The sequence below is a fragment of the Equus caballus genome, chromosome 29, assembly GCF_041296265.1.
Source record: "Equus caballus isolate H_3958 breed thoroughbred chromosome 29, TB-T2T, whole genome shotgun sequence".
Taxonomy (NCBI): Eukaryota; Metazoa; Chordata; class Mammalia; order Perissodactyla; family Equidae; genus Equus; species Equus caballus.
Genome location: NC_091712.1, coordinates 25,649,495 through 25,675,504, shown reverse-complemented (window position 1 = coordinate 25,675,504; position 26,010 = coordinate 25,649,495). Strand labels below are relative to the sequence as shown.

Below are 26,010 nucleotides of genomic sequence, written 5' to 3'. Positions count from 1 at the left end.
GCAGCAATTCTGGTTACTGGTCTCCCCTCACCACCCCCTCCTAAATCAGGCTTGTGATTTTTTATTTGCATGTCTCTTTATCTAGTGGGTGGCTGGATTATTTTAGTGAAGTCTGTGCCCCTCTGCCCCCTTACAGCATGAGCCTCTGATGGTGCCCCTCAGGGAGGTGCAGGTATGTGTATGCTCAGTCATCTCGGGATGATAGTTGTTATCTGTAGGACTCTCTTCCTCTCTTTGACCACCCCCAGGGTGAAACTCCACTAAGTGCTGGCTGATGCTCAATGGTTTACAAAATGCCCCAAGGCATAAATTGCTCTACAAATAAATCAAATTGTGTCTCCTTTGAAGGAATAGTTTCTGAGGTCAGTGTTTGATATTTGTTCTGACCCCAGGAGGGCTCCTCCCAGAGAAGTTATTATCCATGAGTTGGTTTGAGAATACCTGGTTAGTTGCTCCTCGTACTGACAGAGAATTCTCAATACAGTATACAAGAGTTCCCTCTTATCTATGGTTTTGCTTTCTGTGGTTTCAGTATATTTTGGATAAAAATCCCTTACTAGATATGTGGCTTGCAAATATTTTCTCCCATTCCATAGGTTTCCTTTTCATTTTGTTGATAGATTCCTTTGCTGTGCAGAAGCTTTTTAGTTTGATGGAGTCCCATTAGTTTATTTTTGCTTTTGGTGTCAAATAAAAAAAAAATGCTTGCCAAGACTGACGTTTAGGGGCTTATCCACTATGTTTTCTTCTAAGAGGTTTATGGTTTCACATCTTACATTCAAGTCTTTAATCCATTCTGAGTTGATTTTTGTGTATGGTATAAGATAGGGGTCCAGCTTCATTCTTTTGCATGTGTCTGTCCAGTTTCCCCAATGCCATTTATTGAAGAGACTGTCCTTTCTCTATTGTATATTCTTGGTTTTGTCAAAAATTAGTTGACCATATATGCATGAGTTTATTTCTGGCCTCTCCATTCTGTTCCAACGATCCATGTGTCTATTTTTATGCTGGTACCATACTGTTTTGATTACTATAGCTTCGTAATACAGTTTGAAATCAGAAGTGTGATGTTGCTAGCTTTGTTCTTCTTTCTCAAGACTGCTTTGGTTATTCAGGGTCTTTTGTAGTTTCATACAAGTTTTAGGATTGCTTTTTCTATTTCTGCGAAAAATGTCAGTAGAATCTTGATAAGGATTATAATGAATCTGTAGATTGCTTTGGGTGGTATGAGCATTTTAATATTATTAATTCTTCCAATCCATGAACATGGAATGTCTTTCCATTTATTTGTGTCCTTTTCAATTTCTTTCATCAATGTCTTATAGTTTTCAGTGTACTGATATTTCATTTCCTTGCTTAAATTTATTCCTGGTATTTTATTCTTTTTGATGCTATTGTTAATAGAACTGTTTTCTTAATTTATTTTTCTGATAGTTTGTTGTTGGTGTATAGAAACACAACTGATTTTTGTGTATTAATTTTGTATCCTGCAACTTTACTGAAATACTTTATTAGTTCTAACAGTTTTTGGTGGAGTCTTTAGGGTTTTCTATATATAATATCATGATAATATCATGTCATCTGCAAATTGAGATGACATTGGAGATGATATGGTCATCAACAAATCTGTCTCTCTCCTATAGATCTAGATGACATCAATAACATGGGTGCCAGTTTAGTCTTGAATGTTTAGTGTTATTTTTCTCACATATTCATTCTGTTTTTATATCCCACGCAATTGCAGAAGATATGGTCTCTGACTTAATGTAGGTTTGTGACAAGCTATATTCAGGACATTTTTCTAGCCACCTCTTGGGAGAAGACATATTCCTATATAGGTCTCAGAGATGAGGCTTCTCTTCTTCCTCAGTATCTGAACAAATAATACTGTGGGTTACTGGCTTAGGTGGGCCTTTGGGCAACACTCTATCCACATGTGTATTAATAGTTACATGGATTGTAGAATTGTAGGAAAATTTGGTTCACCATGTTCTGATTCTAAGCAAAACACACTTTATAATCCTTCTTAATATAGTTATACCTAAATTTACCTTTAAAATTCTTACATTCTTACAAAATAGGGGCTCTATGATCAAATCTTGGACCTATGGGTTAGGGTGGAGTAAATGAACAAAATATCTAAAATAGGTTTCATTCCTTTAGTGAAAAACACTGATGAAAGTAACAGAAAATTATATTAGCAAAACGAAAATTGTATTCACTAGATGTGACGTTATTAATCTTTCAATTCAATTAAATTACCAAAAGTTTATTAAATATTGGCTTTGTGTATCACTGTACCAGTGGTGTATATATAAAATTTGGTCCTATACACCCCAAGGGGCTTCCAATCTGGTTATTTCCTTGCATACTTGTTCAATAGATTTCAAATTAATTAGGAATATGCTTATAAGCATTGTTTATTGCTTTAAAAAAGTCTTTTGCTTCTAAATCAATATTGGCTAAAGCAAGGAAAGAGTAATACAAAACAGGCTTGCATATTGACAGTTTGGGAGTTTGGTCTCACCTCTCAAGAAGGCCAATTCTGTAGGACTTTACCTGAGTTATTGCCAATCACCAACTGGGTGAATTTAGTAAAGACTCAAGCCCTTCGTACTTCAGTTTCCCCAATGTGTGTCAGAGAGATCTGTCAGTGATTAACTGGCATCCTGTTGATGTGCACGGGTTCACAGAATCCGGCAGGCTAGGTGGCTATCTTGTTCCTTTCTCTCTACTATTCTATTTGCTCCTCCTTAAGCTGTGTCTTCTGTGGAAAAAGACAACTGTGCCAGACAAAAAGAAGAACATCCTCTGTCAAGGGTCTGCACGTAGTTGCTGTTCCTTTGGTAGAACATTCAAATTAGCCCTCAAGGCCCTTTGACACGGGAATACAGGCAGACAAAATTATTAATAGATGGTTCTAGAATTTCTCTGAGAAATAAAGCTGTCTTTGTTGAAGGGATGTTCTGGCAGGTGTTTCAAGTAGAAGCTGAATGCTCCCACTGCCCTCCTGGGCCTTGGTGTCATTAAGTCCTGCCACCTAGATGTCAGAGGAAGGAGCAAACTACTCTGCAGCACAGATGAAAGAATTTGGAGCACAGGTTGAGGGTTAATCTGGAAAAGAGAAAGTGAGGGGAAAATGGAAGAGAGAGGAGGGAAAAAGCCAGAAAGACGATAAGAATAAGAGAGAAAAGCAACTGGAGATGGCATGACCAAGAAGGGCAGTGGATAGAAGTAATGTTTAATATGGATTTTTAAGTTGCTTATTATAGGGTGTTCCATTTACTGCACAAAATTACTAGGAATGCTGATCATTGTGTGAGCTTCAGGCTCCATTTAACCTAGAACCATCCCTGCTCATTAACGCTTCTGTATGAGTGGGTCCTTTTTGAGGAACTCAATATAGCACAGTACAAAGAGGACACATGGGATGCAGGTATTTGAGGGAAGAAGAGTATAAGCCTTGGAAATTAACATGGATATTGGGAAGATTTTCAGACTTTACCAGTCAGTGGAGTCACTGATGGTCTTAGACAAGTACTCCTGGATCTCTGAAAGGCAAACAGGGACCACCTGATGTCTGGGTTCTAACAGTATGACAAGCTTAGGAGAAAACAGTAATTCTATGTTAATGCATGTTAAGTTGTTTACTATATAAATGCAGGCACATTATCTAACATTTCCCACCCATAAGAGTCTCCTGAAAATTCATTCCAGATCTAATGATGAGTTCTGTACCCATAGAACTGTTAAATTGTTAACATTTAGCAAGGTCACAGGATACAAGACTAAGATACAAAAATCCACTGTAGTTCTAAATATTAGCAATGAACAATCTGAAAGTGTAATTAGGAAAACAATTCCTTCACAATAGCCTCAAAAAGATTACGACACTAAGAATAAGTTTAACAAAAGAAGTACCAGACTTGTACACCGAAAACAACAAACATTGCAGATAGAAATGAAAGCCGTCAAGAAATGGACAAACATTCCGTGTTCATGGACTTGAACACTCAACATTGTTAAGATGGCAATTCTCTCCAAACTGACCTATGGATTCAATGCAATCCCCATCAAAAAGGTCTTTTGTAGAAACTGATAAACTGATCCTAAAATTTATACGGAAATGCAAAGGACTTAGACAGCCAAAATCATTTTATGAAAGAACAAAGCTGGAATACTTGTACTAGCCAATTTCAAATTTTACTATATAGCTATAGTAATCTGCACAGTGTGGTATTGTCCAGGATAGGCATCTGATCAAGGCAATAGAATTGAGAGAATATAAACTCCTACATTTACGGCCAATTGATTTTTTGACAAAAGCACCAAGATAATTCAATGGCAGAAAGGACAGCCTATCCACAAGTGGTGTCAACTGGATATCCATGTGCAAAAAAAAAGAACTTCCCCTTTACCTCACACCAAACACAAAAATCAAATCAAAATGGACCACAGACCTAAATGTAAGATCTAAAACTATAAAACTTGTAGAAGAAAATGTAGGAAGAAATCTTTGTGGCCTTGGGTTAGGCAAGCAGTTTCTAGATACAACACTAAAAAGCATAATCTATAAAAGAAAAAAATTGATAAATTGGACTTCATTAAAAATAAAAACTTTTGTATTTCATAAGACACCATTAACAAACTGGAGACAAGCCACAGACTGGGAGAACATATTTGTAAATCATAATTCTGATGAAGAACTTGAGCCTGTATTATCATATAAAGAACTCTTACAACTCAATAATTAGAAGACAAACAACCAAATTAGAATGTGACAAGAGACTTGAATATTTTGCCAAATAAGATACAGGAATGGCTAAGAGGCACGGGAACAGATGCTCAATATCCTTACTTCCTAGAGGAATGCAAGTCAACGCCACAATGAGATGCCATAGCACTACTATTAGAATGGCTATAATGAAAAACACAAAAACAACAAGGGAAAAACAAGTGTTGGTGAGGATATGGAGAAACCGGAACCCTCATGTGTTATTGGTAAGAGTGTAAAATGGTACAAGTGACTCTGAAAAACAATTTGGCTGTTTCTTACAAAGTTAAACATAAACAACATATAACCTGGCAGTTCCACTTGTAGGACTCTAATCAAGAGAAATAAGAACACATCCATACAAAGACTTTATGCAAATAATCACACCAGCATTATTCATAACAGCCAAAATTTAGTGGAAATAATCCAAACGGCCAACTGTTAGAGAATGGATCAACAAAATGTGGTATTACCTCTACTATTGAGCAATACAAAGAAGTGGACCGCTGATGCACGCTATTCAGGAGGAGCTTCAAACTACTTTTGCTGAGTGAGAGACGCCAGATGCAAAGGGATAAGTACCATACGGTCCCATTCACCCGTAATGTCCAGAAAAGGCAAATTTACACATGAAGACAAAATATCTGTGGTTGCCTGGGGTTGGAGAATGGGAGTGGGAAAGGACCGCAAACTGAGTTGAGGAAACTTTTTGGGTGCTGAAAAATGTCTAAAACTGCATTGTGGTGATTACACAACTCTACAGATTTGCTAAAAATTACTGAATTGTACACTTACGATGGGTAAATTTTATGTTACGTAAATTATACCTTAATAAAGCTTTTTTGTGTGTGTGATAAGAACAGATAATGTAAGACCCACTCTCGACAAATTTTTAAGTGTACAATATTGTTAACTATAAGTGCAATGTTGTATATTTTAGAGATTAATCCCTTATCAGATATATGGTTTGCAATAATTTTCTCCCATTCTGTAGGTTACCTTTTCACTCTGCTGATTATTTCCTTGGCTGTGCAGAAGCTTTTTAGTTCGATATAGTCCTACTTGCTTATTTTTGTTTTCGTTGCCTGTGCTTCTGGTGCCAGATCGATGAAATCATTGCCAATATCATGAAGCTTTTCCCCCTATTTTCTTCTAGGAGATTTACGGTTTCAGGTCTTATGTTTGTCTTTAATCCATTTTGAGTTGACATTTTGCATGGTGTGAGATAACGGTCCAATTTCATTCTTTTGCCTGTGGATATCCAGTTTTCCCAACGCCATTTGTCGAGGAGACTATCCTTTCCCCATTGTGTATTCTCAGCACCCTTGCTGAGATCACTTGATTGTATATGTGTGGATTTATTTCTGGGCTCTCTATTCTGTTCGACTTTCTATTTGTCTTCTTTATGCCAGTAACATACTGTTTTGATTAATGAAGCTTTGTAATACATTTTGAAATCAGAAAGTGTGATGCCTCCAGCTTTGTTCTTCTTTCTCATGATTATTTTGGCTATTTGGGGTCCTCTGCAGTTCCATATAAATTTTAGGATTTTTTTCTATTTCTGTAAATCAATAAAGCTTTTATAATAAAAAAATTTAAAAAGAATGAGGTAGGCCTATATATAGTGACATGGAAAGATAATGGTAAAATATTTTATTTCTTTAATTTCTTTTCACAGTTCTTCTAATGGTCACAAGTACATATAAATAAATAACATGCGTTTGGTATATTATATCCTGAATTCACCTCTTTTCCAACCTCTACCAATGACCCTCGGTCCAAACTACTAGTGCCTTTTGCAAGGACAACTGAAATAGCCTCTTACTTGGCCTGCCTTCCTGCTTCCACTCTTTCCCTGCCACAGTGTCTTCTCCACAAAGTAGTCAGAATGACCCTTTGAGATCTTGTACTACTTTGCTCAAAATCTTCCAGTGCTTTCTCATCTCACTCAGAGTAAAATCTAAAATCTTTTTTTTTTTTTTTTTTTTGGTGAGGAAGATTGGTCCTGAGCAAACATCTGTGCCAATCCTCCTCTATTTTATGTGGGATGCTGCCACAGCGTGCCTTGAGGAGTGGTGTCAGGTCTGCACCAGGCATCCAAACCTGTGAACCCTGGGCTGCCAAAGTGGAGCATGTGAACTTAACCACTATGCCACTGGGTCAGCCCCCAAATCCAGTACCTCCAGTACCTCTTGGCCTTATCTTCTGTAATCCCCTCCTACTCACTCCTTGTCAGCCATACTGACCTCTTTGCTGGGCTCTGCACACCCCAAGCATGCTCTTGCCTCAAAGCCTTTGTAAGTGCTGCTTTCCTCTCCACAGAATGTTCTTTCTCAGACAACCTTGCTCCCTCACTTGCTTTGTGTCCCTACTCAAATATTACCTCTTGGAGAGGAATTTCCTCAGAACCCCATTTTAAATTATGACCCTTTCAGTCTCTAGTCTCTTACTCTGCTTTTTCTTCATAGCACTTGTCGCTATCTACAATTTTTCTTTTACTCCATCCATTCAGGTCTTTCCATCGTGCTTTGCCGCCACTCTTTAGGGCAACTGTCTCTGCCTGCACGCTGCAGCTTAGTTGGAGGCAAACTGGTATTCCCCCCAGTGGAAGAGGAAAGTGAGTCAGAGCTCCTATGAGCACACGGTACTTCAATTATGCTCCTCTGCAAAGAAAAGAGTGGCTGAGCCACAGCAGAGCTGGGGGGTTGGGGGGGTGTGCATGGACGTGCAGTGTTGCTGGGCTAACACGTGCCTGACTACAAATCTATTACTAGAGAAAGGGAGGACATATTTTGGTGGACAACTTGCCATAGTCTTCCACAACTTGTTGATTTTAAAAACTGAAAAACCACCTGTAAAAATAGAAAATGTGTAGAATATGCAAAGGCGTCATGTAAGATCTTACATAATTTTGATCTGGCAAATATTACTCACTGTAGACCCAAGTACTACGCTGTGATCAGACTTCTTGTGCCACTCAAAGGAGAATGTTCTCAATATCCAATTCTTTTGCTCTATCACTCCACTTTTTAGTATACTTAAATTTGGACTATGACTTTCTGTATGCTTTTCTGTAGTTTGTGGAGGTTTTAGTTGCCTTTTTTCCCATATATATAACTTTTTCCAAGTTCTCAGCCACACTGCCTAGTCTACAAAATCTCCCTCTTCCCAGGGTTGTCCTCCCACAGTCCTTCGTTCTTCTGTTCCACCCTGGACCGGTTGGATCACCGCAGGGTCTTGGGCTGTCTGCTCATTGGGCTGGATCTACTATTCTTGGATTCCACGTCTTCCTCTTTTTTGATTTATTTCTCTTTTTTGCTGGAGTACAATCTCAGGAAACTTCCTAAGAAACAGCACGAGTCCTCACCCCATGTCCTGATCAGCACACTTGGTCCGTTCTAGACGCAGAACCGTGATGGCATTGTTCCCTGACTCCCAGGGCCCAGTACTGCTAAGCAGTCTACGGCACTCCAATTTGCCTTACTTCGGAGGTTTCTTCTCCCTGGAAGCTTTAAAGCTCTTCTCTGTAGTCTCAGTGGTCATAAATTTTCCCGGGATCTTTTCATGTATCCTACTTGACTTTGGAAGGCTCTGACAAATTGGTCTCAGGTGTTCCCACATCCTGGAAAACTTCATTGTATTATTTACCGAAGAATGTTCTTGCGTCTGTTTTCTCTGTGTCACTGGAACTCCTTTTAATCAGATTTGGACCTCTTGAGCTGATTCTCTGTTTTTCTTATCTTTTCTATAATATTTTTAAATTATTTATCTTTTTACTCTGCCCTATAGGACAATTTTCCCGAGGAGAACTTTCAAACATTCTACTTCATTTGTTTGGATACTTTTTTTTTGGTTCTGATCCTTTTTGTTCATAGCATCTTTTCCTTTGTCCTTTGTTTTATGAATTTAATATTTTCTTGACTCTCAGATGCTAGAAGGCTGGTAGAACCTTACCTAAAGTTATCCAAATAACGAGACACCAAAAATTCTATAACATTCTTACCTATATATATAAATGCAAGAATTCTAAATAAATTATTAACAAATAAAATCCAGCTGCTTATAAAAAGAATAATATTATATGGCCAAGTAAAGTTTATCTTGGAAATACAAAAAAGAGACCTTGATAATATATTCATTCTCATCAGGTCATATGAGAAAAATTATATGATCATGTCAAGAGATGTTTAAAAAAACATTGTTAAAATTTCACATCCATTCCTGAACACAACTGTAATAAATTAGAGTTGGAAAAATTAAATTGAAGGAAATTTCCCTAGCATAATAATATATCTTTTGGGGCTGGCTCCGTGGCCGAGTGGTTAAGTTCACGTGCTCTGCTGTGGCGGCCCAGGGTTCGGATCCTGGGTGCAGACATGGCACCGCTTGTGAGGCCACGTTGAGGCGGCATCCCACATCCCACAACTAGAAGGACATGCAACTAAGATATACAACTGCGTACAGGCGGGGTTGGGGGAGGTAAAGCAGAAGGAAAAAAAAAAAAAAAGATTGGCAACGGTTGTTAGCCCAGGTGCCAATCTTTAAGAAAAAAAATAATAATATATCTCTCATATCAATGACTAATATTAATAGCCAACCATTATGTTTTCCTATTAAAATGTTGAGCAAAAAAGTCTGCTCTAATCACTATTATCATAATATAACATTTATTGCTAGCTAATACAATGGAATAAGATAACAAAATAAGATATAAAGAAAATAGCAAAGTATTATTTGCAGAAGATAGGACTATCATAAAGTTCTAATGAATTAACACAAACTCTATTTGAAATAAGACCAACAAGTAAGGAGGTAAGTTGCAAAAATCAGTGCTATAGCGTTTTTCACTTATTTGACCGGCAGTGATGGAAAACAAGAAATAACGTTTAGTGTTTATGAGTCTAGGAGGAAGTGGTCTCTCTCATATACTACCAGTGCCATTGTATGTTGTTACAACCCCTCTGGAGGCCAATTTTAGAGCCAGCAAACGTTCTAAAAACATGTATCTTTTTTTCTTTTATTTTTGAGGAAGATTAGCCCTGAGCTAACATCTGTTGGCAATCTTCCTCTTTTTTGGCTTGAGGAAGATTAGCCCTGAGCTAACATCCCCGCCAATCCTTCTCTATTTTGTATGTGGGTTTCTGCCACAGCATGGCTGATGAGTGGTGTAGGTCTGTGCCCGGGATCTGAACCTGTGATCCCAAGCTGCTAAAGCAGAGCTCGCAGAACTTAACCACTTGGCCATGGGGCCAGCCCCAAAACATGCATATTCTTGAACCAAGCAGCTCTACTTCTAGGAATACAAGTTAAGAAAACAGATAGAAGTGGAAAGATGAATGAAAAAAGAAAAAAATTAGACATCCCAGAAAAGTTGCAAAAAAGGAAGCAATTTAAATGACAATCAGCAGGACCCTCCTTAAATATATCAAGACAACATGGAGTATTTATATATGTTTTTAGAAAAATGATATGGATCTTATTTATTGTCTTGGAAAGAAGTTCATGTTTCATAGTGAAGTGATACAGATTAATACAGTTAAAGTTATGTATAGTCGTATGCTATACAGCAAGACTAAAGTCTAAAATGATATATAACAAAATGCTTATAAAAGTCATGTTTTATTATGATTGATCAGAAAAAAAATTTTACTTCAGTGTATTTTTTAAAGTTTCTTTCTTTGTTTTCGAAAATAGACTTTTACCAAAAAAGGTCTAATGATAAAAGTCTCTAGACACAGTCAAAGGGTTTTTCATACACACAGCAATACAACAGCATTAAGTAGTGATAAGAACATACCAGATGAGGAGTAAAAATAGCTGGTGGTGTCTCCACTCCACCAATAGTTGTGTCGCCTTGGACAAATATCTTAGCAGCAGTTTACTCAACTGTAAAATAGGGATAAATAATGGTTGCTTATCTACCTCCCAATGCTGTTGTGAAGATCAAGTTAAACATGTATGTTTAAATGTTTCGAAAGATGTAAAATACTATGAGAATGAATGATGGAATACTCAATATCACTTAAAACAGTTAAAAATAAAATTGTCAGTTTGATCTCTTAACTGATTTTTGCAACGTTATTCTTAGGTAGTCAATATGTAATTTATAATGCTGTCCTATGTGTGATTTTGCTCACTGCTGAAATAGAAATGATGACATGGAATGCAAATCTACAAACCTGTGGCCCAGAAATCATAGAATATGCAGCAAAGCTCTAACCAGGCCAATGCACAGATTAGGAATTAATTACGTAGTTTTCTTTGATGGACACCAAAAGGTCCTACAACCTCAGAATGACATTCTGCCTTCTCCTTCCTTCGGACAGGCAATCACACTGCCTGAAATTCTTACATCAATCATTCTTTTCTTGAATGAGAACCTGAAGGCTTCTATTAAAATAAAAGTGTGTGTGTGTGTGTGTGTGTGTGTGTGTGAGAGAGAGAGAGAGAGAGAGAGAGAGAGAGAGAGACAGAGAGAGAGAGAGAGAGATTTGGTAACACATTAAGTGATTATTATCTATTAACATCAGATTGAAAATTGGTTATTAGATTATCTGGTGACTCATCTAGCAAGAAGGGGATGAAGGCCCCATTCCTCTCTAAAACTGGGATATCTTTAGAGGTCTGGAGGGTGAGGAGTTTGGGGTCAAGCTCAGAGCAAGAGAACGGCCAACGCAGGAGGCTGGTTCAGAGGGCGGTGAGGATGAAGAGAGAAAATGAAGAGGATAATCCCCGTCATCTTATAATTGTGTAGGACTAGTCTGACTCTAAAAGTAATAGCAATAACATATTTGCACAAATGATTGCTATATATTTAGTTCCCTGATAAACCATAAAGTTTATTTTCCATTGAAGAGTCCACTTACAGATTTCTGAAACAACTGCCACAATAACATAAATTTCCCCCAAAAGGTATCTCCTCTATCTGCTCTCTAGTTGTAGCAACATAAAACAAAATTGGGAATTTTATTATCTTTCCCCACTTTTTCATTCGCATACGGGGGCGCTCATCTAACTCCACACCTCTTACCTCTCACTGTGGCACTAAGCTAATTACACAAGTCTGTCTAAATCTGCCCACCTGTCTTTTGTTTTGCTGCCTACCTGGGCCTTTTCCAAACAGGCAGAAAATCTCCAATCAGTCTGTTATCACAACCAGAATGCAAGGGATTAGTGGCCACGGAGAGAAGCAGAATCAGTTTACATCCTTTCAGGCCAGAGAATGATATTACTTCACAAGCCAGAAATCTGAGGCTCCCTGACCTTAATTCAGAAAACCTGCAGTTAATAATCACATTAAAGTTGGTTTTACACGCCAGACAGTTTTTGTTTCCTCTGTTGTTTTTACAATTTGAGTGTCTTTTGTGGGTACCAAAATTATTTGCTGAAAGGCATATAGTAACATTTAAAATATTTAATCTATAATAAAGTAAGTCTTACAGTTTAGGTATATCTGAGTTAAAATATAGTTTGCATTAATCTTTTGCAAAGCTAATAACATTGCTTGTACTTATCCAGAGGAGAATTTAGTAATTCAACTTGTTAATTATGACAGCACCTTTCTTAATTGAGGAATAAAATAGGATTTTTATTATAATCTGTCAACCTGAATAAATAACATAGATCCCAACACAGGCACACTCTCACCCCTCCCCAAAAAAGGTCAATTGTTTCTCGAAGGAAAGAGAACTAAGCCTAAAGCTACAAATTTAGCAAGGAAAACGGGTCAAAGAACAGATGTGCAGAGCTGGGGGAACTGGCCCAGGCGATCAGGTCAGCGTGCGGAGGTTCCAATGACAGCAAACCGAACTTGGTTGCTTTTTCATAATCAAACACTTAATGAAAACAAATCTAATTAACACCACAAGCCAAAATGAAGTATAAGTGATCTTCCGGAGTGTGGTAAACTTTGACAACATTCCACCAGAGGAACTGTATTAGCAACCCCATTTCAGCTGCTTCAATGTAATTCACTGTGTGTTCACTTAAATGAGTTATGGGAAGCTTCAGACACCTGTTCTCTTTTAGAGAGAGTGATTTAGAGTGAGTGTGTGTGAGAGAGTGTGTGTGAGAGAGAGAGTGTGTGTTTGTGTGTGTGTGTGTGTAGTTACTAAGATGGAACGTATAGTCCAGCTACGGAGATGATGCTCACAATACGAAAATACAGTGTGAGTCTATATATATACTGACAGAGAAGAAAAGTTACAGTGGCATTTTTGGTGCCAAAAATGTTTAGGTTTATTAAATATTTATTCCCAAGGTACTTTTGGTATTATGAAAATAGAACCTAATACTTGGAGGAAAAAGAAAATCTCAAAAAGTTATGTTTGGGCTGACCCCGTGGCCGAGTGGTTAAGTTTGCGCGCTCCGCTGCAGGCGGCCCAGTGTTGCGTTGGTTCGAATCCTGGGCGCGGACATGGCACTGCTCATCAAACCACGCTGAGGCAGCGTCCCACATGCCACAACTAGAAGGACCCACAACGAAGAACATACAACTATGTACCGGGGGGCTTTGGGGAGAAAAAGGAAAAAATAAAATCTCTAAAAAAAAAAAAAGTTATGTTTGCTAATTCCATGATAAAAAAACATCTCTTACAGACATGGAATCATTCTCCCTTGGGTGAGTCTAGAAGAAGAAAAATGGAAACATATGGGATGAATTTGCCCAAGTTTGGAAAGACGTCTTTGCCCACACCAGGACTGCGCTAAGACTGCTCTTGTAAGGTGCGTATGGATTTCCCAGATCTGTGACACTAACTACCCACCTCCAGGCGCCGTTGGTCATATCACATATGTTCTTAGCATTTCAACTTTCACCTCTCTCCTCTTAAAAATATAGATAAAAATTTAGCCAGATTTTAATGACAACAAACTAATTTAAAATATCGCTCTACTCCATTCCCCATCTGGTTTTGGCACTATTAACTGTAAGGTCTCATAGAAATATTACTTAAAAAATTAATGGCAGTGCGGTCTCAAAGGAGTCACTAAATTAGCGATCTATTCTTTCTCCTTAGGCAATTGAACTAAAAGTTCTGGGGCTCTTTTATGCCAATGTTTGTTTTATAACTTTCTAAAAATTACTTTAGTAATTTTTGTTAATCGTTATATTAACAGTAGTTGAATAATTAGAGGGTCATAGTACTTTTAAAACATCAGTAACCTTGGAATATCTTTAATTTGGGCAGGTATTTACTTATAAGGCATTATTAACTTATCTTTTACAAACAACCTTGAAACAAGATAATAAAACGTACACCCCAGTAACATTCTTAGCAGAAGAATGGGTATCCTTATGGATCTCCAGTCACCTAAGATAATTGGTCTCCTCACAAAACACAGCAAAAAAAAAAAATTTGTTACAAGATATGAAAGCTATTTTTCCACATGATCAGACATTAACTCTGAAGCCAAAATAATGCAAAACATCTTACAAAAATTTAAATAGTAATCTTTTAAATGTGCTTGAAAAAAGACCTATGTGGTAGTAAAAACATTCATATAAAGAATTTAAAATTCTCAAGCAGCTGCTATCTCCCCCGAAAAAGGAAAAAAAAATTGACAACAATATGTTTTATTAGTTTGTTCCTAAAAAAGTGGAAGTTCACTATGAAAAATAACTTATAGCATGTATGTAACAAGTTGTTTTTTTTCTTTTTTGGAAGTTGTGTTCATTAACCATTTTGCAGGGTTTTAAAATTGTTCATTACCCAAAAAGACCCAAAGGTATCCTGACAGAATTGAAGAGGACATTTGAATCTTTGCTTTTAGTAACCCCTTCAATATTTTAGATCTATAAGATTTATTTAAGGTAAATTTGGTAAAGAATTTGTTTAGTAAAGAATATTTCCCATCATCTATGAGAATAAGGATCACGTTGAGGAAAATAAAGATTTCATCACCTTCAAGTAAACATTTACCGAGTATTTAGTCCATGTCAGGCGCTGTGGTGGGTGCTTCTGTAATTCTCCGCCCTAAATTTCCTGAATAAAAGCACCCAAAGTATGAAATCTAAAACTTTCCAGGTAAACACCGTGTCTTTTAAGCATTAGGTATGGCCAGTCATGTACACACAACCACACACACACACAATCACACGTGTGATTGTGTGTGTGTGTGTCTGTTGCGTATATATATATATATATTTTTTTTGGTTAAAGAACTTGTCAAAATGGACGATAGGCATCATCCTTGAAATAAAAACACAAACATTATAGGAGTATTGCTCATTTAATCAATGCAAACCACCTGTCTAAATACCAATAGCAAACTACTTCAACGCTAAAAAGATCCAGCTGAAATATAACTTCTCTAATTCTGATCAGCCTGAGAACTATTTCCAAAGGGGTCACTCTAAACACAAAAACTAGCATTGTTTTTATGTGACTTGGTTACAGTAGCTTAAGTCTCTAAACACTAGAATTCCTCACACAGCTGTTAATTGTGGACCAGGGGACTGGCCGACATCTGCTTCTTACTTATTTCATTAATGGTTCACTTCCAGGTCCTAAACGGATTGCAGCCTTTCTCCAAAGATAATGTCGGAGGCATCTATGTCTGCCTTCCACAGAGTTGGCTTGTTCTGGTTTGTCACCCTCCATACAATGCAAATCTGAGGGAACTCACATCTGTCACCGATCGACCCAATTCATGGGCAATCTTTTCCCATCGACCTGGGGTCCCTCCTGGGAACTTAACCATACTTCTTGTCAGCTGGCTGAGGTCCTCTTCTGTCCATTCAGGTGCCTGAAAAACATTAAAGAAAAAAAAAGATAATTTAGGGAATTTTGCTAAAACATTGAATGAGCCTGTGAAACAAACTATTGGCAATATGCTTTCTGCAAAAACAATATTAAAATGTATCTGACAGTTTGGATAAAGGTTTGAGCTGCATATTTAACATTAGAATGCAAAGCTCCAGCAGCCTTTTAAGTTTTCCCATGTATACTAAATAAGAAGGCAGAAATGTTGTGAGGCCAGGCTTTTGAGGACATTAAAGAAAAAAAAATTCAGTTTTGCATTAAAGTGAGGAACCATCCTCAAAGCCTACGAAATGCATTGTGTCACTGCTGCTCACAAATGCCTCATAAAGATTACTATAAAAAGTCAAAGTTTTAAGAAGAATTATATTTTAAAGAAAGCAAAAAGCCTTACAAGCATAAATGAAAGTACGAACAAGTAAATGTACTGATTTAGAATCAGAACTGAGACAAAGATAGATTTCTTATTCATTCTACCTAACAATATCTAATTCTAAACATCACGTATTTTCAAGAAGTTTAACTTATCAAATGCTAGCCTTATTAAAACCTGTAAATAGAAATAAAATTAGAAACTCTTGCGACCAAGACTTAAACCATCAAGTCCATGCAAAGCAATGTTTCAGTTCTGAGAAGGGAAATAGATTCTAAAGTTGATCAAATGATTAAATTGGATAATAAAATACGTCACAGATTATAACATCTTTTTTGCAAAAGCAAACATTCTAAAAGCAAGCATATTCTCTGCCTTTTATTCAGCACTGCCACTTGGTCAAACCCAAGGCAGAGCAAAGCAAAAGAAACTATTATCAAATAACAAATAACCGTGTTGCAATTATGCTACATTACAATCTAGCACTAAACTAGTCCTACCAGAGGCAGCAAGCACCCTGGTATGAAACAATGCTCTAGGAGTCAGCAGAGATGGAGGAAGCCCACCTTATTTTCCTTTAATTAAAAAGAAAGAAAAAAAGAACGAAAGAAGGAAACCTTTGAGACAAATACCTTTTCTAATCACCATTTCCGATAATGAACAGGCATACATCAGGCCGTTTGCATTACAGAACCATCAGCACAGAACAACAGTCAGAGGTGAGTGACCCCAGGGACTATCTCCACAGCTACAGCAAAGCTTCTCCCTGACACTAATCCTCCCTGTCATTCTCCCACTGTGCTCTAACCACACTGACATCCGCCTGCCTCACTGCGAGCTTAACGGGGCCCTTCCTGACTTTTTACTGTCTCCCCCAATCAATGGTTCAAGCGTGCTCTTTTCACCATGTCCAAATGGCAGCTTCACTCATAATCAAAGTGCACTGCCCCAGTTAAAGGGCTTTCCGAAAGGCTCTCCCATTTGCATTCATTTGCAAAGCAAACTACTTTTATTCACTTTGTTCTGCTATCAAGAATGTTCCCTGAAGCAGATAAATTGGCATAAATACAACCTGCCACTTAAGAGTCAGTAAATAATAGCCAATAGCAGGCAGGATTTTATCAATCATTCTGTTTTGTATCCACTAAAAGCTGAAAGCCTCGAACATATTCATCAGTACAACCCGTAGGATACACGCATAAATTCTCCTCTGTAAAGACGGAGCCCACACTGGGCATGGTCGGGATTTCTTTGATATTTAATGAATATCAGAAATCTAATTCTCCATATCAGATAATTTAAAAATTTACACTAAAGGTTTTTTCTTCCTTTCTTTATGCTTGTTTTTACTTTATTTAGGGGAAAAAGTATTAGTATTCAGATATTATTTAAAGGGACATAATTGGATTTTCAAGGAAATTATATTTTTATTGCTAAAAAGCTGAAACTTTAATAACTATACCAATTGGCTTCAGAAATGCAAAAGAGTTAAGAAGAATTTAAATATAAGCTTATAGTACAAAGTCATACTGTGAAGAGGATTAAGTTGACACCGCACAGAGATATAGTAGTCAAATATATAGTGTATCAATACAAATTCACATTATATCAAATCATCTTATTTCTGCATTTATTATAACAAACATTTTTGGGGCAAACAAAATTTCTAAAATGTCAATAATATAAACCATTGTTTCACATAGTAAACTAATTCTTGAATTTCTATTTTTAATAGATTGCCTTTCCAAATATGCTGCATATATGAACAATGGGCATTAAAAATCAATCTGATTTTAATTCCTTCTTAGTAAGATGAGTCTAAAAGTACAGTTTCATTTTTTTTCTGGGAAGGAGAAATTTTAAATCAAATGTTTGGATGTCCTGAAAAATCATCCGCTATGAGGATCTTTCCTTTTAGTTTCATAGTTATTTCATAGCCATGATTTTTATTAATATTAAAAAAAAACTAGATCGATAATAACTAGGACCATAATCTGAAATCTTTGACAGACTCCTTTTAGCAATTCATTATTCTCTTTCCTACCGCTGTAAGGCGCTTTGGTGAATGTGTAATTCCTCAGCAATGGTTAGTCATGTCTTTAGAAGCAAGAGCCTACTGTGATCCAGCTACTACAGCAGCCATGAGGGTGGCCGTGGTGTGAATGTATTCTCCTTGTTCTAATCTGGAGCCAACTGTAGCTGTGAAAGTCAAATGAATGCATAAGCATACTGCTTAGCCACTTAAAACCATGTGTGTCCAATATTACTGAGACACTGGGCCAAAAATCCATCTCTACAGTAAAGTAATGGAAGATACCACATGGTGTGGGGACAGCTGTTGTGACTACACAAGCATTCCAATTTTGCATCAGAAAAACCTCTCTCTGGGAATAAATCTCCATACTGAATACAAAATAAAAAGTTTTCAAATTACTCAATATTTTTATGTAATGATCCAAAAATACATCTACTAAGGTAAGAGCTGATATGAAAATTTAAATTGTATTCCCAAATAATGTCCCTGTGGGATAGATTTTTGTCATAAAACCAGCCATGTTCAAAGATTTGGTGCCTTTGAAAATCCTTACTAGTCTTGAGGGATAGGAGTGGAGGCTGTGGGTGAAGCACACAGTGTTTTTTAAGTAACCTCTAAACACTTTTCCCCTCACAGCTTTAGACTATAAAATGTTAATTACAAAGTCTTATATAATTTGGTACTGAAAACTTATGGCTCAATTAAAAGAAAAATTTTAAATGTACTTATTTATTGTATTTTTATGCTTCAATGATAAAAGATCCATTTCTATCTAACAAATAGATATTGAAACTTCCTAATGAACAATATAGTCATGCGTCGCTTAACAACGGGGATACATTCTGAGAAACGTGTCATCAGGCAATTTTGTTGTGCCAATATCACAGAGCTCACTTAAACAAACCTAGCTGGTATAGCCTACTACACACCTAGGCTATATGGTACTAATCTCATGGGACCACTAGCCAAAATGTGGTTTGTTGTTGACCAAAATAGCATTATGCAGCACATGACTGCATTTCTATCTAAGCGACCTATTAATGATCGTTATTTATATAATTACAGAAGTTAAAATTTTGGATTCAACCATTTTTTTTTCCTTTTTCTCCCCAAAGCCCCCCAGTACATAGTTGCATACTCTTTGTCGTGGGTCCCTATAGTTGTGGCACGTGGGACACCGCCTCAGCGTGGCCCGACGAGCAGTGCCATGTCCGCACCCAGGACCCGAATCAATGAAACACTGGGCCGCCTGCAGCAGAGCGCGCAAACCCAACCACTCAGGCACGGGGCCAGCCCCCGGAATCAACCATTTTTTAATAGATTCAGCTCAACTCATAAGTTCTCAGAAATTTTACTTAAGAAATAATATCCTGGGGCTGGCCCCGTGACCAAGTGATTAAGTTTGTATGCTCTGCTTCGGCAGCCCAGGATTTCATGGGTTTGGATCCTGGGCACAGACCTAGCACCACTCATCAGGCCACGCTGAAGTGACCTTCCACACAGCAAAACTAGAAGGACCCACAACTAGAATATACAACTATGTACTGAGGGGCTTTGGGGAGAAGAAGAAGAAGAAGAAGAAGAAAAAAAAAAAAGACTGGCAACAGATGTTAGCTCAGGCGCCAATCTTTACAAAAAAAAAAAATAAATAATATCCTTTCATATCATCAACCGGCTAAAATATCAGATGTATATCTAAAAGTGTGGATGGTATATCTAAAGAATCTAATAATCTGCCACCCTCTAATTCAATGTTCTACACTGATTTTGTGTTTTAGAATGTGCATTTGGCTTTCAGCTATACAATTTTCCTTTTCAATTAAAAAATTGAACAGTTAAGTGCCCTTGACTATATACGTGGATAAACTGTATACAAAAAAAACAAACCACAAAATTAAAAACAAATCACTTCAAATGTCTTTTCACTTTTTTGAAGAAAAGCTGGTAACTCATCCCAAACTATTGTTCTAATTTGTGACCCTTTAGCAGCAATCATTATTTCACGCTGTGCCCATAAAAGTCTCCTTATCTATGGTTTAGTGACTTTGCCAAAAGAGAGGTCTCCTCTGGAGTGGTGATTCTAAAGTGTGGTCTGTGGGCTGGGGCCAACCACTGTTTGTTACCCATCTGTGACAAAGTAAGCTCAGAAACAGAGTAAGGGTTAGAACTCACAGCAATTCAACACGGCTCAACAATCAAGTCCAGGATGAGGAAACCCTTCCTTTAAACAGAACATAAGCCAGCTGGAGTGCTGTCAAACCAGCACGGTGGGTCACAGGAAGTGCAAGCTGCATCCTCGGTAGGTGGAACAGGACTCCAGATTGGTCAGCAACAAAGGGAAAGAAAAACTTTTAAAACCTGGTCCCTCACTACAGATAGTTTGAGAAACACTGCTCAAGACAATGCAAACAGTTAAGTTCCTTTTTACCTCCTTTTTGGGGAGCAACAGTAAATAAATCCCCTTTGGGAAATGGACACACAGATGCTTGATCCACTACTCTTTGAAATACTGTATGCCACTAAGTGTTGTGGTGATTTGGCACACAGTAAAAGATAACTAACACAGGAAGATTACTCCAGGCAAAGGGAACAGCAAATTGCAAAGGCCTTGAGATGGGAGCAGGTCTAGGATGTTGGAGGAATAGCAAGAGGACCAGGGTGGCTGGAGCCAAGCGAGCAAAGGGGCAGCGGGAGGAGTCGAGGCCAGAGAGGTAAGGATGTGAAATCACACGAGTGCTGAGGGGACTCCAGCTCATTTCCTCTGGATGACACACAAAGCTACTGGAGGGATTTCTTTTTTTTTTAAATTGAGGTATAATTGACATACAACATTATATTAGTTTCAGCTGTACAACCTAATGATTTGATATTTGTATGTATTGCGAAATGATCACCACACTAAGTCTAGTTAACGTTGGTCACCATACGTGGTTAAAGAATTTTTTTCTTGTGATAAGAACTTTTAAGATCTACTCTCTTAGCAACTTTCAAATATGCAATACAATATTAACTATAGTTGCCTAGCTGTATATTATATGCCCAGGATTTATTTATCTTATAAGTGGAAATGTATCTTTTGACCCCCTTCACCCATCCCCCACCCTCTGCCTCTGGCAACCACCAATCTGCTCTCTGTATCTACGAGCTCGGTTTGTTTTTTTAGATTCCACATATAAGTGAGCTCATTTGGTATCTGTCTTCCTCTGTCTGACTTATTTCACTTAGCATAATGCCCTTAAGGTCCATCCATGTTGTTGCAAATGGCAAGATTTCATTCTTTTTCTTTGTGGCTGAATAATATTCCAATGTGTACACATATCACATTTTCTTTATCCATTCATTCATCAATGGACACTTAGATTGTTTCCACATATTGGCTATTGTAAATAATGCTGTGGTGAACATGGGTATACATATGTATTTTTGAGTTAATGTTTTTATTTTTTTCAAGCAAATACCCAGAAGTGGAATTGCTGGGTCATATGGTAGTTCTATGTTCGATTTTTTGAGGACCCTCCATACTGTCTTCCAAAGAGGTTACATCAATTTACATTCCCACCAACAGTGCCTGAGGGTTTCCTTTTCATCATGTCCTCGGCATCACTTGTTATTTCTTGTCTTTTGAATAAACAGCCATTCTACCAGGTGTGAGGTGATATCTCATTGTGGTTTTGAATTGTGTTTCCCTCATGATTAGTGGTTATGAGCACCTTTTCATGTACCTGTTGGCCATCTGTGTGTCTTCTTTGGAAAAATGTCTATTTAGGTCTTTTGCCCATTTTTTAACTGGGTTATCTGGTGTTTTGCTATTGAGCTGTATGAGTTCCTTGCATATTTTTGGATATTAACCCCTTATCAGATATGACTTGAAAATATTTTCTCCCATTCGGAAGGTTGCAAATTAATTTTGTTAGTGGTTTGCTTTGCTGAGTAGAAGCTTTTTAGTTCGATGTAGTCCTACTTGGTTATTTTTGCTGTTGTTGCCTTTTCTTTTGGTGTCAAATCTAAAAGTCATTGTCAAGATGATGTCAAGAGATTACCTATGGTTTCTTCTAGAATTTTTATGGTTTCAGGTCTCACATTCAAATCTTTAATCCATTTTGAGTTAATTGTTGTGTATGGTTTCAGATAGTGATCTAGTTTCATTCTTCTACATGTGTCTGTCCAGTTTTCCCAACACTATTTATTGAAGAGACTATCCTTTCCTCATTGTATATCCTTGACTTCTTTGTCATAAATTAATTGACCATACATGTGTGGGTTTATTTTTGGGTTCTCTGTTCTGTTCCATTGATCTATGTGTCTGTTTTTATGTCAATACCATATTGTTTTGATGACTATAGCCTTGTAATATAGTTTCAGAGAGCAAGATGCCTCCAGCTTTGTTGTTCTTTCTCTAGATTGCTTCGGCTATTTGGGGTCTTTTATGGCTCCATACAAATCTTAGAATTGTTTTAGTTCTGTGAAAAATGGCATTGGAATTTTGATAGGGATTGCACTGAATCTGTAGACTGCTTTGTGTATGTGGTCATTTTAACAATATTAATTCCTCTAATCCATGAGCACAGAATATCTTGCCATTTACTTGTGTCTTCAATTTCTTTCATCAATGTCTTACAATTTTCAGTGTACAGGTCTTTCACCTCCTTGCTTAAATTTATTCCTAGGTTTTTTTTTTTTTAAGATTTTATTTTTCCTTTTTCTCCCCAAAGCCCCCTGGTACATAGTTGTGTATTTATAGTTGTGGGTCCTTCTGTGCCGCCTCAGCATGGCCTGATGAGTGGTGCCATGTCTGTGCCCAGGATTTGAACTGGCGAAACCCTGGGCCGCCAGAGCAGAGCACACGAACTTAACCACTCGGCCACAGGGCTGGCCCTATTCCTAGGTATTTTACTCTTTTTGATGCAATTTCAATGGGATTGTTTTCTGGAGGAATTTTTTTCCTTCAGTTGGTTGTGTGCTTATTTGGTCGGTTGAGGAGGGCTTATTTACAAAGGTATGGGAGGGGGACCACAAGAGCTGGGGCAGTAACAGTGCTGAGAGTAAGACCTGGAGGAGAAGACTCCTGAGGAGCAGCCTCCTTACGAGGCGATGTGAAATCAGGTGGAAGGACACAGCTGGCCCAGGATGACAACATCCAGAACCACAGCTGGGATTGGCACCAACTTCTAATTAAGTCTGTGATAATGCACTGCACAGGCCCAACAGGTGAGTGATACGGAGTAATGTGGGGATGTGGTAAGAATCTCTCATCTGTAATGAGAGTACTAAGCTCTGTAATTTTCTTAGGAAAGCAACATTGTTTTTGATTTACCATCTGGGAGTACCAGTTCACAACTGGGGCTCCTTGTCTGAACCATAAAACACAAAAAATTCGGAGGACTTTTTTCAATTCTCCCAAGGATGGTATATAAGTAGGCCAGGAAAGAAGTTAATTCATCACGTACAGTAGATGTATAGAGCATGAGGGCGTAATTCTTTTGTAAAACTCTCTTTGAGAGAGGCTGAGTGAGAGAGGAGTTCCAGGAGCTTCGCATAAGTGAAATCTTAGATTGGCGTTCTTCAAGCTATTTTTCAACAAAGCTTTCTGCCCATTTTTACCCCTTTCCTTAGAACACTGTTAAGTAACAAATTCACGTTGGGGAAGGAGATCTGGAAGGAGGGATGTCTCACTACTCTGTGCACCGTCTTCTATCCAATCCTCCTATTCCACCCCACACCTTTAATTCTGGCCTTTGCTGGGCTTCTGTGAGGAGTCGGCTCCTCCCCGCTGCAAGGACAGAGTGGGGAAAGCTAAGACCTAAGTAGCTACTCATTATCCATCGCTTCCCATCTTCTAAAATTTCATTAACATTCCCTGTCTGCTATAATTGCCTCTGCCATTCTCTTTGCTGTAGGCTTTATGCCTTTTTTATTCTTTCATTCTCATTTTGGTGGGGATTCAGAAAGGAGGAATGATAAACAAACGTGATCGAGGTCATACATTTACCAAGCATTTGATTTCATGTGGAAAAATCTGTGAAGGGTTATTTAAAACTGTGATACACATATTACATTATTCACATTTTAACTTAAACAGCGTGTACCAGAATCATCTACTCATGACAATCTAATATTGTGATAAAGAGTTGATTCCACTTTATGATGTTTGATTGCTGATAGCTTTGAAGTCTCACCCTTCTCTCTTCCCCTTGTGCCCCACATGTGGGCAAACAGTTAAGAACGCCTGGGAGATTGAAACCTTGCAAATCCCTCCCCATGTGTGAGATTCCTCATCCCAGCCCTGCCACAACCCCCAACAACAATAAAAACCCCAAACCAAGTCTCCTTTCCCAACTCTCGCAAGCAATTTTTGGGCCAACACGGGAGGCTTGCCCTGTTTTCCCCAGAAAGCCTTACATATATTAAACCATTTTTTGTATTCTCTTGGTGTGTGTGTGAGAGATCATCACTCTTTTTTTTTGGTGAGGAAGATTGGCCCTGAGCTAGCATCTGTTGCCAATCTTCCTCTTTTTGCTTGAGGAAGATTGTCCCTGAGCTAACATCTGTACCAGTCTTCCTCTATTTTGTATGTGGGACACCGCCACAGGATGGCTTGATGAGCAGTGTGTAGGTCTGTGCCCGAGATCTGAACCCATGAACCCTGGGCCACCAAAGCAGAGTGCACAAATTTAACCACTATGCCAACAGACCAGTCCAACATCATCACTCTTGATATCTGAGCCAAATTTTGGGTGCAGGGGAGGTCTATCCTGTCCCTGCAAGGCAGCCACAACAACTGGTATTGGGAGCAGGACGTCTAGGGAAGACCACCATCACTGGTGATCTTTCTTCTCTTGCTTCAGTTTGCTAACTGGCTCTGCTGCTTTGAGCTGCAATTGCTGAATTCTCCCAAGCCTCTGATATAGATTTAACCAACCTCAATCAGAAGTTTCAATAACTGGTGTTTAAGGGAGAGGAGTATGGGATTGGGGCCCCCCTTTAAGTGGTCTTGGGTTGTGTGTCTCAGCTCAGACCCATCTAAATGTCTTGGACTGAACTGTATGTCTTGATTCCAGCATAAGCCATGACTGATGCCAGACTCAGGGGAAATATTCATCCTGGGTCTGACTGACTGGTTGTGTGTCTCAACCAGGTGTTGGCCCCCTGTCTGTAGAGGGCCAAGGGGAAAAGACTTACAGCCTGCATGATATACAGGCCCACTGGGTGGTCACTTGTGTGGAGGAACAGCAGTCACTATTTGAAGAGCAGTCATTACTTGAAGAGTTGAATCACTGAGATTCACCATCCTAAAGGCAGACGGCTCACAAGGAACCTACAAAATGCTTCCGCAGCTTCTGCTGCCTATGTCTCGGTTGCAAAAAAGATCGGGATCCTCAGGGTTATAGGGAAAAACACCCATGGCATTCCCTGTGGCATTCAAGGCATTAATTCAACCACTGTCATGGGGAAGGACCCTAATCCTGATGATACGATTTGAGGCTGTCTGGAGGAAGAAATTCATAAAAAAAAGCAGTGTAGAGACGACTTCCCTGAAGTATAGTATACCAGTAACCACCACCACCAAAAAAAACAAAAAAGAGAAGAGAGAAGAAACCTGGATACAAGGGGAAAGTACTGGTCTGCTAGGGCTGTCACAACAGAAACCACAGACTGGTGGCTTAAACAACAGAAATCTATTCCCTCACAGTTCTGGAGGCTAAAAGTCCGAGACTAGGGTGCTGTCAGGGTTGGTTTCTGGCCTGATGGCTCTCCTCCTGGTTCGCAGATGGCTTCCCTCTTACTGTGTCCTCACACGGCCTTTCCTCTGTAAGTGGGAGGAGAGAGAGAAATCCCTGGTCTCTCTTCCTCTTCTTATAAGGACACCAGTCCTATCAGATTAGGGTCCCAACCTTATGACGTCCTTTCACCTCAATTACCTCTTTAAAGGCCCCATCTCCAAATACAGCCACATTGGGAGTTAGGGCTTCAATGTATGATGGAGGGGGACAGAACTCAGCCCATAACAAGGAGGAAACAAACAAACAAAAACTGAAACGGAAGTGCACAATTAGCCCCAATTGGTAAC

At 38.4% G+C, this 26,010-nt stretch overlaps 1 protein-coding gene across 1 annotated transcript in view; it reads right to left on the bottom strand.

Moving 5' to 3' along the window:
- The window catches only part of DNAJC1 (DnaJ heat shock protein family (Hsp40) member C1), a 188,694-nt gene that overhangs the window by 12,511 nt on the left and 150,173 nt on the right, over positions 1 to 26,010 (bottom strand). The window contains exon 9 of the mRNA XM_023632108.2: positions 15,401 to 15,520. Within this exon, the coding sequence (XP_023487876.1) occupies positions 15,401 to 15,520 (120 nt within the window). The remainder of the gene's footprint in view (positions 1 to 15,400; positions 15,521 to 26,010) is intronic.